Here is a 15,847-nt window from a genome sequence, read left to right on the forward strand (position 1 = left end):
AGAAAAGTTAAGAAAAGCAGCTGTCTGTCTGCCAGCGCTCGATATTTCGGTCATCCGGTCACACAGTGGCGCAGCAGTTCTGTAACATAATCGTCACTTCCGCTGCTGTCGGTCAGGACGGTCGCACGCTGGCGGGAGTTCACCCGGTTAAAGCTTTTTAAACCTAGTTACTGGTTAGTAGTGTCGGTCATAAGGTGATTATATTATGGATCACCACCAAATTTTAACATCTACTGAAAGCTATACGTCATAACAATCCAAGATTGTCAGAGCGCGTGGCTCTTTGTTGCAGTTAGCGACTTTTTCATAGCAACTCGATGCCTCTTCTATTGTCTTCGATGCACTGCGTATTAACGATACTTTATTAGAAAGTATTCTCTCACTAGTCATTGTTACAGGTGTAATTAGTTTCTTTGGGATGTGGTTTGTGGAATCGGGAGACACTCTGCAGTTAATAATAAACACATTTATTTCTCCACTCTCTTGTGTTTCACAGCAAAGCCTCGTCCTAATTAAGACACCATGGCCGACAGCGACGATGAGTACGACCGCAGAAGAAGAGACAAGTTCCGCCGGGAGAGGAGCGACTATGACCGGTCCCGCGAGAGAGAGGACCGCCGCAGGGAGGACTGGAGTGACCGGTGAGAGAGAGGGAACTAATCTTCTGAAACAAACCAAGTATTATGTCTGCAGATAGTCTGAGTAATGGAGCAGAGATTTCAAGTCCACTTAGGGGTGTTAAAAAAAAAAAAAAAAGACTTTAACCCTTTAACTGTCACCTCTATTTTTTTAAAATAGGCATTAAAGTGCACTATCCAAACTTAAAGGGTACATAACATACACAGCTTCACCTAATCTCATGTTAATCTTGAATACCTATAGAGTAGTACTGCATCCTTCATATCTCCAAAAAGTCTTTAGTTTTATCATATTTATAAAAAAAAAATATAGAAGATTTCTGATTCTCTCCAGAAAAAGCCGAGCTCCTGGAGGCGTGTCGTGGGCGGAGCTATAATACTGATGTTTCGTGTTGTTTCCATTAACATATATTCACTTATGTGCGGATTTCCAAACAAAGACAGAAATCTGATGCAGTTGTACTTACATGAACGGGGTCTTTTATCACTGGGACCGCTCCATGTTTTAATAGCAAACGTTGTGCAAATCCAGCGTCGACCTGGGCCTTGTTTATAAAACATTTGTCACTGAAATGACAAAAAAACACAAACGCACTTGCTACACTCCGTTACTGCCCCGGAAAAACAGACTGCATCCACTGTTCGTGTAACGCTGGGTTCTTTGGGAAGCTGAACACGGTAAACTTTCCCTCACATCCAAAAACACACTTATTTAGAGACATTCTTGAACAAATCCTTTGCAAAGCTGCCGAGGATTTCCCGATGAAGCGCGTGGATGAGCGCGGTCTCGCTCTCCTCTGGTCGACTCTGAATACATGAAACACCATTGTAGCCCCCCTTTAAATTGTTGTAATTTATGAAAACTTTAGAATATAGACCTAAGGTTTTAAAGGTTTAAAATTTGCAGATTTTGGCAAAAGTGGAATTTTTTCAAAAAATTAAGTCATAGAAGTTTAAATGTACTGTAAATAAAATGCGCTATATTAATTTTATTTTATTTATTTTAAATATTTTACATAACAGGTTTTACTCTAAAATTGGTATAAAATTAAAGCCTTGTCTAAATAAGTTATGTTCCAAATTTGAAGTTGATATGAAAAAAACTGAGGTTCCTGTGAGATTTTATTTAGGGCGTCATACCACAAACAGCCACTGGAAGCCCTCAAAGCTACTTTGAATTTTGTTTAATGAATTTTTTCTTTGTCAATTTTACTTCTATCTCAAAATATGGAATCCTGAGACTCAGACCTTTCCAATGATATGTTTGTTCCCAAGATTATAAAAAGTTTTGATTCTAAAAGACTGTAATGCATTTTGTAATATGACACTTATCACTGCCCACTAAGGGGGAGGAGCCATAAAAAATAAAATAAACAACCATTTCCATGGTAACGCAATGTCCGATTTCAAAATGGTTTTCACAGGATGAATCTTGGCTTCTAAGCTTTCAGATGATATAGAATTTATGATGATTACTAAAAGATTTTATAGAGAAAAAGGACAACAACAAAAAAGAGCGCCAAGCGTCGGTGACAGTTAAGGGGTTAAGCATGTCTTGAACATGACAAAAAATGATGTTTTTCTTACATTAAATATTTGCATGCTTTGAAATACGCACATTCACTCTTAATTGCATGCCTAATATTGCTGAAAACATCATTTGATTATGAATTACATATCCAAAATAGAAAGTTGAGAGGTTTACATTACTGGCTTTGTTTCCATCGACCTATTTTTATGCAAATTTTGGGATATGACCTAAAAAAAAAACACTGGATGGAAATGCCAAGATGTGCAAAAAAATTCTTAAAATGTATGTTTTGCATGAAGATGACAATGTAGTGGAAAAAAATAGAAATATTGTATTATGCATGTGTGGCCAGTAGTTGGCGATGTCACGTAGTAAAGAAACACTAGACGTAATAATACGCATGTGGCATCATTTTAGTGGTTTTCAGACCTTCAAAACACCATTGTCGTATTAATGAATGGCACACAGTTTAAAAAGGTGTGTAAACACCCTCTAAGAAGACATGCATAAACTATGACGGAAAGACATTTACAGAATAAATTGCAGCAGTTTTTGTTAATGATGCTTTGTCCATATCTGATTATTATCCTCTTTAATGTTTATGATGGTTATGTCTCAGGTCAAGACTGAGACTTGTATGTGTGCATATTTTTATATATATTTCTTGTGGTTGTCGTTTACTGGCGGCCCTCGGCTAGAGAGTGGGACCGGGGCCGCGAGCGGCGCAGCAGAGGAGAGTATCGTGACTACGAGAGGGGCAGACGAGAGAGGTTTTCCCCTCCACGTCATGACATGAGCCCACAGCAGAAGCGCATGAGGAGAGACTGGTAACAACAACAGCTGTGTTTTACTGGATCACTTTTAAACTTCTGTTTTGAAACCTAGCAGACTGGCTTACTGTCTGCAGCCTACATAGGCAGTATCCTAATTAAACCAAAATAAAACGAATTGCTACATTTATTTGATTATATTTTAAAAGATCAATGAAATGGTTAATGTTATGCCTTCAATTGATTACCACAGTTTTGTTTTTTTGCTTTTTACAAAGAAAATTTTAAAGCAGATGAGACAGAATTTCTGAAAAAATAAAAGGGCCATATTATTGTAAATATTTTAATAAATTATTAATGTTTTATTAATTCAATCAGACATTTTTTTTTGATTGCCGTTTTAAACCATGAGAACAGAATCCCAAAAAAATGAAAATGGAAAACATGAAAAATGAAACGGATTTTGGGAAAATAAAAAGGAATTTCATAGAGCCCTAAAAACTCTTGCTGAATTTAATAAATTGTTTAGACATTTTTTATTAATTAGACATGTTTTTTTTGGTGTCAAATTTAATTTGACCATTAAAGTGGAATCCAGAAAAATTAAAAAAGGGAAAAACAGAAAAAAAAAAAAAACTGAATATGGAGGAAAATAAAGTGATTTACTATAAGCGTACACAAATAGTAAGAAGTGTGTCTGTGATGCCTTAAAATACTTCCTATGTGGGCAGCTCACTAGGTTTTGAAATGAAGCCAAAGATATCAAATGCCTCTTCTGCACTCTTCTCAGGGATGACCATGGAGGTGACCCTTACCATGGTGGCTATGACCTGGGTTATGGAGGTGGTGGAGGACCCAGCTACGCCCCTCCTCAGCCGTGGGGTCACCCGGACATGCACCTGATGCAGCCGCATCATGGCATCCCCATCCAGGCCAGGTGAGCAGGAAGGAAATGAGCCGCTCTGCAGTCCACCATTTAACCCGTTAACACCACCCCTCTGGTCCTCCTCCAGGCTGGGAAACATCCATGATATGGATCTTGGTCCTCCCCTTCCTGTGATGAAGACCTTTAAGGAGTTCCTGCTGTCCCTGGACGACTCTGTGGATGAGACGGAGTCGGTCAAACGCTACAATGAGTACAAGATCGATTTCAGGCGGCAGCAGATGCAGGACTTCTTCCTGGCCCATAAAGACGAAGAGTGGTACGATAACAGTTACTGTTTTTGTTTAAGTAGTGTTTGTGCATTAAGCTAGTGATGGAGGAACAGCAAGTCCCGCATCTTAGCACGCAAGTGGCCAGATTCTGCACCTATCAGCCTCTGAACATGCGACTGTATTCTGTTAATTATTCATTTGGCCTGGAGTTAAGATGAATAATCTTGTACCTCCGAGCATGACATTGAATATCCTTTAATGAGTAGTTTACTACAGTCGGTTTTGAGGGTGGAGTTACATGGTCACCTTTTAAAGTTGTGGTTCATCCAAAATTGGAATAATTTTCTTTTTTGCATGAACTATTCCTTTAAATCTCGAGTGCTTTATTTGCTCCTGATAGCATTATTTCTAAATGATGTCTACTGTCTCATCAGTTTGTCTCCACAGCGACTGAATTGGTCTCATCATTGACTGTGTTTTTAACATTGGTTTATTTTAAGGTTTTTGCATATTGTTTATTGGTGTACAAATTAACACAAATCCTTCTTCCCTCCATCACCACAAGGTATTGGAAGATGAGAAAAGCTCTTGGACCCGCCGCAGGAGTCGCTGTTAGTTAGTCAGGGTTTGCACTGCGCACAATGCAGCTGCCATTAGACTCAAGTACCAGGGCTTTTAGCTAGACAGCCGAACACTCACAACCCAAACCTACCGTCGCGTTCACGGAAAGATTTTTTATTTTATTTTCTGTAGTGTGATGCCTTTCTTCCCCCGTTTTCTTTTTCATTTTTGATATTTGGATCAATCAAACCCCTCCCAAAAATGCAGAAATGGTGTGTATGTACACACTCCTCTGAGAAGACCGCTCTCAGTGTAAATGTGTTGTAATGCGGGGAGGACATCAGGTAAATTTAGTGCACACAATGAAAACTGTTTTGACTCTCGTTTCTTGATAATGCATCAGTTTCTATTGTTGTTTTACTTATTATTTTTTGTTTCTACTTCTTTGGTGGTGAGTCTACCTTGCTGTATTACACACACTTAAACACAAGATTTGTTTATAGCATGTGTAGTGAGACTGACAGAAGTGCACTTAAAATGTAGCCAACAAATTGGTGTCATAAGCTCTTCGAAACCTAGTGTGCTGCCTTGCTAAATACTGCCTAAACATGCAGCTGCCTTCTAAGACAGCATGTTAACTGGAATGAAACTTTGAATGCTCTGCATATGCAGCAGTTTTTTTCTCGCTTCACTCGGTTTATTTCATTGGAGTTTGACATTAACAGTGTTGTTAAACTATTTCACACACATGGATTTGTTGTCATTTCTGTTCACCGCTATAGAAGTTTACCAAACTGTGCTTCTGATAACATGAATGTGTGTAAAAGGGTCCTTCAGGTATCATCTTGGAAGGATACGTGCAATGCTGTCTTAGAATCTAGCTAAAAAAAGGCATCTTAGAAGGCAACAAAACTGTTTCTTTAGTTTTGGAACGTCCTTCACTTTGGGAGCATGTTTATGCTGCCTGTCTAGACAGCTCACTAGTTTTAGAATAGAGCCACAAAGTCATATGACAGAAAGTGGGTCAGTTATGTGGGATAATGGAATTGCTGGTTTACATTAGATTTATCAAAGCACTTTAAGATAAGTAGAAGGCAGGATTTAACTAGCAGGTCTCTTGGTGACTAGTTTGTGAGGTTGAGCTCAAAAATGGTTGCTAACATGCTGTTTTTTCTTCCCCAAACACCCCATTTGTCCCTCTTTCTCCTTTCTGTCTACCTGTCAGGTTTCGTTCGAAGTACCACCCGGATGAGGCTGGGAGGCGTAAAGCAGAAGCCCACAGTGCTCTACAGAACCGGCTGAACGTCTACATGTATCTGATGGACAATAACTGGTTTGAACCGGTCTCTTTGGACATAGAGCATGCTCCGCAAATCACCAAGATTTTAGATGCAGGTAAAGAGAAATGCTGTTCATTTGCTAGTTTTAAATGTCTAAAGAAGTAAATTGTCATTTGCTCAACCTTGTGTCGTTCCAAACTGTGTCCATTGGTAATGATGAACTATAGCGGTCAGTTACACGTGCGCTTTTCTCAAAACATGCTTCGTTTGTCTCTGTTAGCCGTTATAAAGATGGAAGGAGGAATGGAAAATGATCTGCGCATCCTGGAACAGCCCACCGAGGAAGAGGAGGAGCGAGAGAGACTGTCATCCGGTGGACCTGGTTCTGAAGCTCTTAAACGGGACGAGCCCAGGCCCGCGGATGTTGAGCGCAAACCCTCGACTGAAAAAGACAAGGTGGTAAGAGAACGTTGCATAATGGAGCAGAAGATCGTGCAGTATTGAGAGTATCTTTGTAACAGTGATGTGTAATATTGTGTCTGTAGGGTGAGGGTGATGAGGGCACTGAGAAGGATGCGGCCGCTTCTGCAGGAGGAAGTGAAGGAGAGGAGAAGACCGAGAAAGAAGCACCTGCTGAACCAATCCCAGAACCCAAGAAGGTGAGTTAGCCAAGTTCTGACGCTTTGGGTACCGTCTGTTGGGTCGAACTGTTTTGTAACTTTAATAAATGTTAGTATATCTACTTACATTAATTGCAATCGGGTGCTTTGATGTTCTCTTTCTCTCTTTAGCTAAGCAAGAAGAGAAAGAGGAAGCACAGTGGAGACAGTGAAGACGAAGCCAGTGCATCTGACAGCGAATCTGATTCTGACTCCGACTCGAACTCTCACTGCTCGGAGAAACCCTCAGAAAGAGAGAGAGAACCGGACGAGGGAGAGGAGAAGGAGGAAGAGGAAGAAGAGGAGGGGGAAGGTCAGTGTCCAGGCTTATGATAATGGATCATCCGTGTCAAAGTGTCATGGTTGTGACGGCTGTGCTCCTGCTCTTTTAAAGCCGCTGATGTGAAGGAGCGAACGGAGGAGCAGAAGGAAAGGGAGGAGAAGAAACCAAAGGACGATCAGCCTCCACGACCTCGACCTCTTCACAGGACATGCTCTCTGTTCATGAGGAGCATCGCTCCAACCATATCTAAAGCGGAGATCGTCGCTGTAAGTGTGCACGCAAAGCACTGCAGATTTTTGCTGCTACTGTCCATGAAGTGTTGTCTAAATGCTGCAGTTTTTGTTTTTGTTGGCAGCTGTGTCGACGTTATCCAGGATTTATGCGTGTTTGTTTGTCAGAACCGCAGCCAGAGCGCAGGTATGTTGAAGTTAGATTCTCTTCAGTTTCAACACTTTAGAGCGGGTGATATAGCTGAAATTCTTATTGAGAATATAACGCATATTATAAACATGTATTCAGAGTGCTCTTTTATCATTTTTTTTTTTTTAAACTTCATTGGACGGAATTTTTTTTTTTTTTTATTTTTTTTTTTTTAAACTTCATTGGAATGGTACTAAACTTGCTATGTGAACACAAAATTCATGGGTTGAGTGGTCCTGAAAAAAATAGTACTTGTACTCCTCACTGTCAAAATTGACCGCATTGGAAATGAATGGGAAACAAATGACATCTAGTGGAAATGTTGGGTACTGCGCCCAAACAAAAACGTACTGAAAGCTCGTTGTTGGATACATCAACCTTAAATTTGAAACTGTGTTTAGATTTTGGGCTTTGATTTTTCTTTCAGTTTTAGAGTAAAACATGTTTTGAAAAATATGTATCTCATATTAAAATTTGAAAATTTTATTTTTTATCAATTTTTTTAACAGTACAAAAACAAAAAAACAAAATTAAGTCTGTGGTCCAAAGCATTTGAGAATTACAGTTTAAGTTAGAAATTGAAATTTCAGGTCAAAGCTCAAAGTAGTTAAATATTCTTAAAACAAAAAACAAAAACAAAAAAAACAACAAAATTAAAAACAAAACAATTTTTTCATTGCAATAAAAAATGTGGCCATTTTTGACTGCCACATTAGGAGCACCATAAATTAAAGGATGTCATAAATTTAATTTTCTGTATTATGTGCAGGTCTTAAAGTCCTAAAATTTTTCAAATTTGATAATACAATTAAACATGAAAATTATATAAATTAATAAATCTTAGGTTACTTAATGTTATCTGTATTTGCCAATCTAAAATATTTCGCTAAATGATTTCAGTATATTAAAAAAGACATTGGGGACTCTTTAAAAAGCTCAATTTTCCATCTCTGTGACTCAGGTTTTTCAGGCGTTGTTGGGTGACCTTCGACAGAGGTGTGAACATCAAAGAGATCTGCTGGAACCTGCAGAACATCCGGGTGAGTTCTAGAGTCGCTGGATGGAGGAAGCACAATGTGTAGCAAACGTCTCGCTCAATGACTTCTGTTCCTCTCTGAGCAGCTGCGGGACTGTGAGCTGGCTCCTGGAGTCAATCGAGATCTGGCACGTCGTGTGCGGAACGTAAACGGAATCACTCAGCACAAGCAGGTTCTGCGTAATGACATCAAGCTGGCTGCTAAACTGATCCATGCCCTGGATGACAGGGAGAGGCTGTGGAGCCACAAACCCAGAGAAGAGACACACACCCTGGAGGTATTCTCACTGCACAGCCTCAGACTGACACCATTTGAAATGGTTTTGACTGTGAGATTTGATCTATTATTTTTCCAATTTCCTGAACTCCCTGCTCAAAACCCCATTTTGAAGAACATCACTGATTACCTGATTGAGGAAGTGAGTGCAGAGGAGGAAGAGCTTCTGGGAAGTGCAGGAGGAGCCGACTCTGAGGAGGGATCCAAAGAGGGAAACCCCACTGAGATAACTGTGGAGAGAGATGAAAAACTCGTCAAGGTCAGAAAAAATGTCATTATTACTCGACCCCAAAATCAGGAGATGCAATACACTACACCGCCCATATTTGTGGAATAAAATACTAGGGATGTAACAATTCACTTAACTCACGATTTTGATTTCACGATTCTATTCACGATTTTTATTTTTAAACAAAATATTTAAAACATTATGAATTTAATTTGTCCTTTTATTATTGATTGGACAAAATGCTGTACATTTCTTTGTGAAATTATAATATAACTATAATATACTAATATAACACTTGCATATTATTGCTCTTTTGTTGGTTTTGATTGCTTTTATTATCTTCATTTGTACGTAGCTTTGGATAAAAGTGTCTGCTAAATTACAAAACTTTAATAGAATGTAAATGTAAATAACAAAACTAAATTGAAATTTTCAAATAAGCCCCAAATCAAAAAAATAAGTAAAAGAAATAAAATTAATCTCTTCGTATAAACAAAATAAGGCTTTGTCTGTGCTCTTTACATTTAAAATTAGAGGCAACCACTGCATTTATTCATGATCCAAACTAAGATACATGCAACATGAGCAGTTTTTAGTTTAAATTAGATTGTATAATTTTAAAATTCTGAAGCAAAAACAGAATGTTTTGACTTCAGTTTTGTGAACTTATACATAAAAATATCTGCATGAACCAGCGGACGAGCTGAACGAGATGCAGATTCACTCTCTGCCAGCAGGTGGCGCTTAAAGCGTTTCCTTGGTTACTGCTGTAAACAAAGCAGCGCTGCACTCATGAACTTTAATATGCATTATACAGAGGCAAGACTAAAAGAAAAAATACCATCTAAACTTTTCTAAAGACAGTAAGTTCCTCTCAGACATGCATTCATATAAACTTCCACTAAATGCATCTCAACCGATTTGAATCGTCACATATTTAAATCGATTTTCAACCGGCTCGCGGTTAATCGTTACATCCCTATAAAATACAGTTCTTCTTTCTGATTAATTTTGGGGTCCTGATTTCAACAATAACACCCTGTTTTCTTTGAGCACGTCTCACACTTACAAAATAAAACCTTTTGTAGCGTTTTTGTTTTCGACAACAAAAGTTGAAAGTTGGTATGGTGAAGAAGTCTTATATTATCCCTTAATCAGCAAAACTGCCACAAAGACATGATTCTGAAGACATTCCTAATCCACACAATTTGAAAAATCTTAATTCTTATTTTAAGCTGGGACTGGACATGATTTATTGATTTCTTTTTTCCACTGATATTCATCATATTAGGTAATGTTAGGCCTTTTTTGCAAATGTGCTTTTTTTTTTTTTCATTGACATTTATTTTGTGATAAATAAAATTAATATATGGATAGATAAATTAAATATGCCCAGTTCTCATTATTCTCGTTGTCATCATATTGGGAATTATTGAAAAAAAAAAAAAATAAATCACAAAACGATTTAAAAATAAAAAATATGATCCAAAAACTCATTTAAATAGTTTGAGATCAATAAGTGTAAATGAGAATTTCAGTCTTATTTCCGTTTGGTGTTTAATTCAGGAGTGTAATGTGTCTGTCTCCTCCCAGGTGTTGGATCGTCTCCTGTTCTATCTGCGTATCGTACACTCTATTGATTATTATAACACCTGTGATTACCCGAGCGAGGACGAGATGCCAAACCGCTGCGGTATTATCCATGTGCGAGGACCCATCCCCCCCAACCGCATCACTCACAGAGAGGGTGAGCGCTGCCTGTACTGCCAGCAACTAACTGTGCTGCGTTTCTTGAAGCGTGATTTGATTTATTGTTGTAATTCTTTTTCTTTTTTTTTGCATCCCAGTTTAATGTATAGTTGGTTATATAAGAAAGTAGGGCTGGGTGATATGGCAAAAAATGTAAATCTCAATTTCTTTTTTTTATTTTCAGAACATTTGACCGATTCTTTTTACGATTTTAAACTAGTAAACTTGAAAATGTGACCATAACATGGTTCAAATAACTTTTTCTTTATTAACCCTCTAGTTATAGAAAATTCTATTCCAAGTGCAGCACACATGAAGTTGTCAACATGATGTAAATTTTAAACAAATCACATTCTTATCTCTTTACTGTTATCATTGGCATAGTGTCTAATTCTGACGTTTGCTAATATTTCTATTCAAAATCGTGATTCTATAAAATGAAATAAAGTCAAGTCGAGCTTTATTGTCATTCTGCTACATGTGTGGACGTATAGTGTCTCGATGGACCACGGTGCTACATACTAGTTAAACATTAATATAAACATACAACAGTAGTAGTATAAGAAAAACTATTTTAGACCTATACAACAGTTAACCATCCGACTATACATATGCTATAAATAGTTGACTATACATGCACAAACTGAGACTATACAAAAACTGTGTAAATACTGTACATGAAATTGTGCAGAAGAGAGATTTTGGGGGAAGCAGCACGTTGTGCAAAACATTAATTGATAGAATCTGAAAAATCGCCCAGCCCTATATGAAAGCCGTGACGTGGTTGACATCCTAAAGAGCGTAAATGTTGTGTCTCTGTTTGTTTGAGCGATCTATCAGGTCAACTTCTGGCTCAACCGAGGGCCAAAATTTTAGGATGAGATTAAATGTTAGTTTTCTGCAACAAACTGCAAAGGAACTCCACTTCACCTTTAAATAACCCCATGTAACTGAGAAATGAGCTGAGCTTGTTGACTTCTGATCCTCTTGTAGTGGCTGACTGGCAGAAGATATTTGAAGAGAAGCTGGGAGCCTTGTTCAGTGTGAAGGAATCCCTGTCTGAAGACGAGGCAGCAAAGATGGGCCGCAAAGATCCAGAACAGGAAGTGGAAAAGTTTGTGCTGGCCAACACACAGGAACTGGGCAAAGACAAGTGGCTTTGTCCTCTGAGTGGCAAAAAGTTTAAGGTGTGTGATATAACATGCTGCTTTGTTCATCTGGTGTCCTTAGGCCCTACAGGTCGAGTAAATAAAACAAAGATTATTAGAGTACAGTAAACAATAACACAACACTTCTTTCTAACTACTTCTAAAATGTAACATCAAAAAAATTTAAAACAATTTTTTAAATGTAACAAAAAAAAAAAAAAAATAAAAACATCTCTCTAGACAAAATTAATAAAAAAATATGAATCTCTCTCTAGGGCCCAGAGTTTGTGAGGAAGCACATTCTAAACAAACACGGCGACAAGATCGAGGAAGTAAAGAAAGAGGTCGTCTTTTTCAACAACTTCCTGATGGATGCAAAAAGACCCTCCATCCCAGAGATGAAGCCTCCTCCTCCTCCAGGCCCAGGACAGGGTAAAAAGCATATATGTGACCCTGGAGCACAAAAGCAGTCTTAAGTCTCTGGGGTATATTTCTAGCAAAAGCCAAAAATACATTGTATGGGTCAAAATTATAGATTTTTATTTTATGCCAAAAATAATTAGGATATTAAGTAAAGATCATGTTCCATGAAGATATTTAGTACATTTCATACCATAAATATATTAAAACTTAATTTTTGATTATTAATATGCATAGCTAAGAACTTCATTTGAACAACTTTAAAGGTGATTTTCTCAATATTTAGATTTTTTTGCTCCCTCAGATTCCAGATTTTCAAATAGTTGTATCTCAGACAAATATTGTCCTCCTAACAAACCATACATCAATAGAAAGCTTATTTATTCAACAAACAGATGATGTACAAATCTCAATTTTGAAAAATGTACACTTAAGACTGGTTTTGTGCTCCAAGGTCACATATCAATCTTGTTGATTTTATATCGGAAGTTAAAAAATCACATTATCGTCTCGCAAACATTTCTAATTTTTCTTTCTCTCATTAGGGGTGCTTTCGCCGGGAGGTCTTCCATTCCCACCTCAGGGTCCTCAAGGTCTCATGGGTTTTGGCCAGCCCAGACCTCCAGTGATGGGTTATGGAGGTGTGTGTTTGTTGAAGTAATAGAGTGCGAGTGGAATTTTTTTGTTAACACAGGCTCGCAGCTTTGGCATTTTCAGGAAGTCATGATGTGATCACAAAACCATTTCTAATGCATCTCAGTTTTTCAACAGTGGTGCAACCATAAAACACTGATATAGCTAGCCTTTTTCAATTAAAAAAAAATAAATAAATATCAAAGCTTTGAAACTTGCTCAGGTTCTCTGCAGAATTGTGCTCTCACAGTCATGCCAAATTTCAGGTGTTTATATATTCTAGTATTCAGGCCAAGTCAATGAAAGGATTTTTTTTATGTGCATTGATTGAATTTATGCAATGATAAACAATCAGAGCATTGTGGTGCTTAGGTGAGACTCATTTTTGAGGTGTTTCTTTGACACTTTAACAGGTGGTCCTCCTTACCCACCCAACCAGTATGGTGGAGGCGGCAGGGGCAACTACGACAACTTCCGTGGACAAGGAGGTTACCCTGGAAAACCTAGAAACAACCGGTGAGTCTGTCGTATTTCAGTTCTGTTTTAATTGTAGTTAGGGAACAGACGTGATATTGTTTTAGAAGCTCTTAGGATGATAATGGACAAAATTCTGTCTTTTTCAGAATGATGCGTGGGGATCCTCGCAATATCATTGAATACCGTGACTTAGACGCTCCCGATGATGTGGACTTCTTTTAGAGCTCCAGTTTTATTCTCTCCATTTTAATCTTTTTTTTTTTTTTTTTTTTTTTTACCATTCTCAGCATTTTCTTTTTTGCATTCATTCCAGAAGCTGCCTCCTCTGGTTCGCTCATATGTATTACAGTAGCGCTCCACCTGAAGCATGTCCTTTGTGTTGAACCTCATTGCATACTCAGTGTTATAGATATGGAGCTTGTGCTTGTGGGCTTTTTTCTTCCAATAAAACTTTGATTTGGATCCTTTTTGTGTGCTGAATTGGTTTTTAAATATAATTAAATTTGATATACATTAAAAACAAAAAAATCAGTTATAAATTAGTGCTTTATATCTCATTTAAAAAACAAAAATCATGTTTACAGTAAACCACTTGCAATGGAAGTAAACTGTTAGCATCGCAGAGGGGCTAAAAAAAACCGGATGGCTTGTATTTTTGCACTTGATGAATTTAAAAAGCCAGTTTTATTTGATCCATATCTTTAAGGTAATCTGTCCTTCACCAGGTGGATGAGTTCCTGCGAGAGAAGTTGTTCTGTGTAAATGGTTTCTTTCTGGTGCACACATTAGTTTTGTACATTATGAAAGTTTCTCCAGTGTTTTATGGTTGAGACAAAGTTGAAGGACTGGATATATGTGGTAGGTAAATAAATTAAACTAGTCTTATGTTTTGAGAGTGTGTACTTGAGTGTTTATTGAATTGCCCTGTGCTGTACTTCCATTTTAAGGACTTGACCCTTGTGCATCCTTTTTTTTTTTTTTTTTATTGTCTGTTTTTTTTTTTTTTTTTTTTTTTTTTGATAACAGTTAATGAAAATTGCATATATTTGAACTTTTTTCATATTTCACCCGCATTTCCTTTCATCTGATTTACATTAAGTACAAAAAGTATTGACACTAATAAGGATAAAAATGTCTGCATTGAAACCCAATATTTGATCCCAGGGCTATTTTAACACATTCATTCATTAAGTCATGCAAGTAAAAAGACCAAATAGCACGTCAATGCATAAGAAATAGGATATTTAAAGCAATCAAAATGACATGGAATCGGGCACATTTTGGAAACTGTCCTGTGACACTGGTAATCTTTAAATAAATAATAAATAGTAGTTTTACATGTTGACAAATCATCAAAATGCATGAAAAAAAAAAAACCAAAAAAAAAAAAAAAAAAAAAAAAAAAAATGTATTTGTAATTTTCTGCCAGGTCATGTTCCAGAAATTTCATGGACATTTCTGCAAACCCTAACACAAAGCAATGAAGTGCAAAATTCAAAATACATATCAAACACCTGTGTGTACATGCATATACACATGATCAGAATTTTTGGTACCCATGGTATGTTGAGTTAACGTCTATGTTAAGTTGGTTTACTTGCCTGTCTGCTGGATTTTCTAATTAAACTACGTTTTTGTTGATCTCTTTCGTCCTTGTATGTTTGTACCTCACCAACCCTTGACACCTTATGTGTTCACATTTATTTAAATTAGCCATTTGAAGTTTCATAGTCACGTTTCTGTATTGCAATGACTGTTTTCTGTCTCATAATTTAAGATTTTCTGGTGTAGCTACTATAAGATATTTTATGGAATTTGACAAACTAAATTTAAGACTTTTTAAGGACCCACAGAAATCCTATAATATGACAATTCATATCTCACCCTACCAAATTAACCCTTCTCGCTCTGTTTTAAAAAATCAACACTCAACAAAATCAACAAGAATAAACAAATAAAACAACTGTCTTCCTATAAATAATTTAATTATGTGAAAACTTATAGGTTAGTATTTTGGCTAAAGTATGTATTTGAATGTTTATCGCATGTCTCCCTGTACTTTCATTTTAAGTAAATTAGTTTTGTTTTAACTCTCAGGATGAGGTAAATTACTTTTGTTGTAAATGTCTTCATTCCAAAAATACAGTCAATAGAGCTCTACTTTTATTTACCTTTCAACATTCTTTTAACTTTTAAAGACATCTCATGCAGCTGCAAATATTATGCATTTGGTTGACGTCCGCTTATCAGCATGTTCAAGCTATAAAAGAGGTCTGGCCTCTGGTATTTTCATGCCAAAGTACTAAAAGAAAGATACAGGATTTTTCAGGGCAGACATCATATTTAAGTATAGCCAAAACGGTTAGATCATGATCAAAACTTATTATGAATTTCATACGAATTACTCTCACTTCCTTTGTTTAATATATTTTGGAATGTTTAAAAGTCCAAGATCAGCACAACTGCAGTATTTTGTTAATTCAGCAATTATTAGTCTTTCACTAGCAGTGATATTTCAAATGGTAAAAAGGAAGTCAACACACAGGACAGATATTTAAAAAATAAAAATGACAAACTAGAT

General features: G+C 37.0%; 1 protein-coding gene across 8 annotated transcripts; it reads left to right on the forward strand.

Annotated features, from left to right (window-relative positions):
- The first annotated feature begins 14 nt into the window (after positions 1 to 14).
- srrt (serrate RNA effector molecule homolog (Arabidopsis)) lies at positions 15 to 13,728 on the forward strand. 8 transcript variants are annotated; one of them, XM_042723260.1, is made up of 20 exons: positions 38 to 194; positions 497 to 641; positions 2,853 to 2,996; positions 3,730 to 3,876; positions 3,953 to 4,141; positions 5,881 to 6,050; positions 6,216 to 6,394; positions 6,481 to 6,594; positions 6,727 to 6,907; positions 6,989 to 7,143; positions 7,233 to 7,294; positions 8,259 to 8,337; positions 8,420 to 8,611; positions 8,699 to 8,869; positions 10,433 to 10,586; positions 11,582 to 11,775; positions 12,012 to 12,168; positions 12,702 to 12,797; positions 13,203 to 13,305; positions 13,413 to 13,728. In XM_042723260.1, exons 2-20 carry the CDS (start codon positions 523 to 525, stop codon positions 13,486 to 13,488), a joined length of 2,682 nt encoding a protein of 893 aa, XP_042579194.1. In that variant the 5' UTR covers positions 38 to 194; positions 497 to 522; the 3' UTR covers positions 13,489 to 13,728. The 8 variants fall into 8 exon arrangements, with proteins under 8 accessions (XP_042579187.1, XP_042579188.1, XP_042579186.1 ...); XM_042723253.1 differs by having other exon boundaries at positions 15 to 173; positions 8,420 to 8,869; XM_042723254.1 differs by having other exon boundaries at positions 17 to 146; positions 8,420 to 8,869.
- The last annotated feature ends 2,119 nt before the right edge of the window (positions 13,729 to 15,847 follow it).

This window comes from Cyprinus carpio, chromosome B5 (genome assembly GCF_018340385.1).
Source record: "Cyprinus carpio isolate SPL01 chromosome B5, ASM1834038v1, whole genome shotgun sequence".
Lineage (NCBI taxonomy): Eukaryota > Metazoa > Chordata > Actinopteri > Cypriniformes > Cyprinidae > Cyprinus > Cyprinus carpio.

Coding starts and splice junctions, on each gene's coding strand:
- srrt (XM_042723253.1), top strand. CDS start 523: ATGGCCGACAGCGACGATGAGTACGACCGCAGAAGAAGAGACAAGTTC. Junction 2,997..3,729: donor AAGCGCATGAGGAGAGACTG/GTAACAACAACA, acceptor CACTCTTCTCAG/GGATGACCATGGAGGTGACC. Junction 12,169..12,701: donor TCCTCCAGGCCCAGGACAGG/GTAAAAAGCATA, acceptor TTCTCTCATTAG/GGGTGCTTTCGCCGGGAGGT.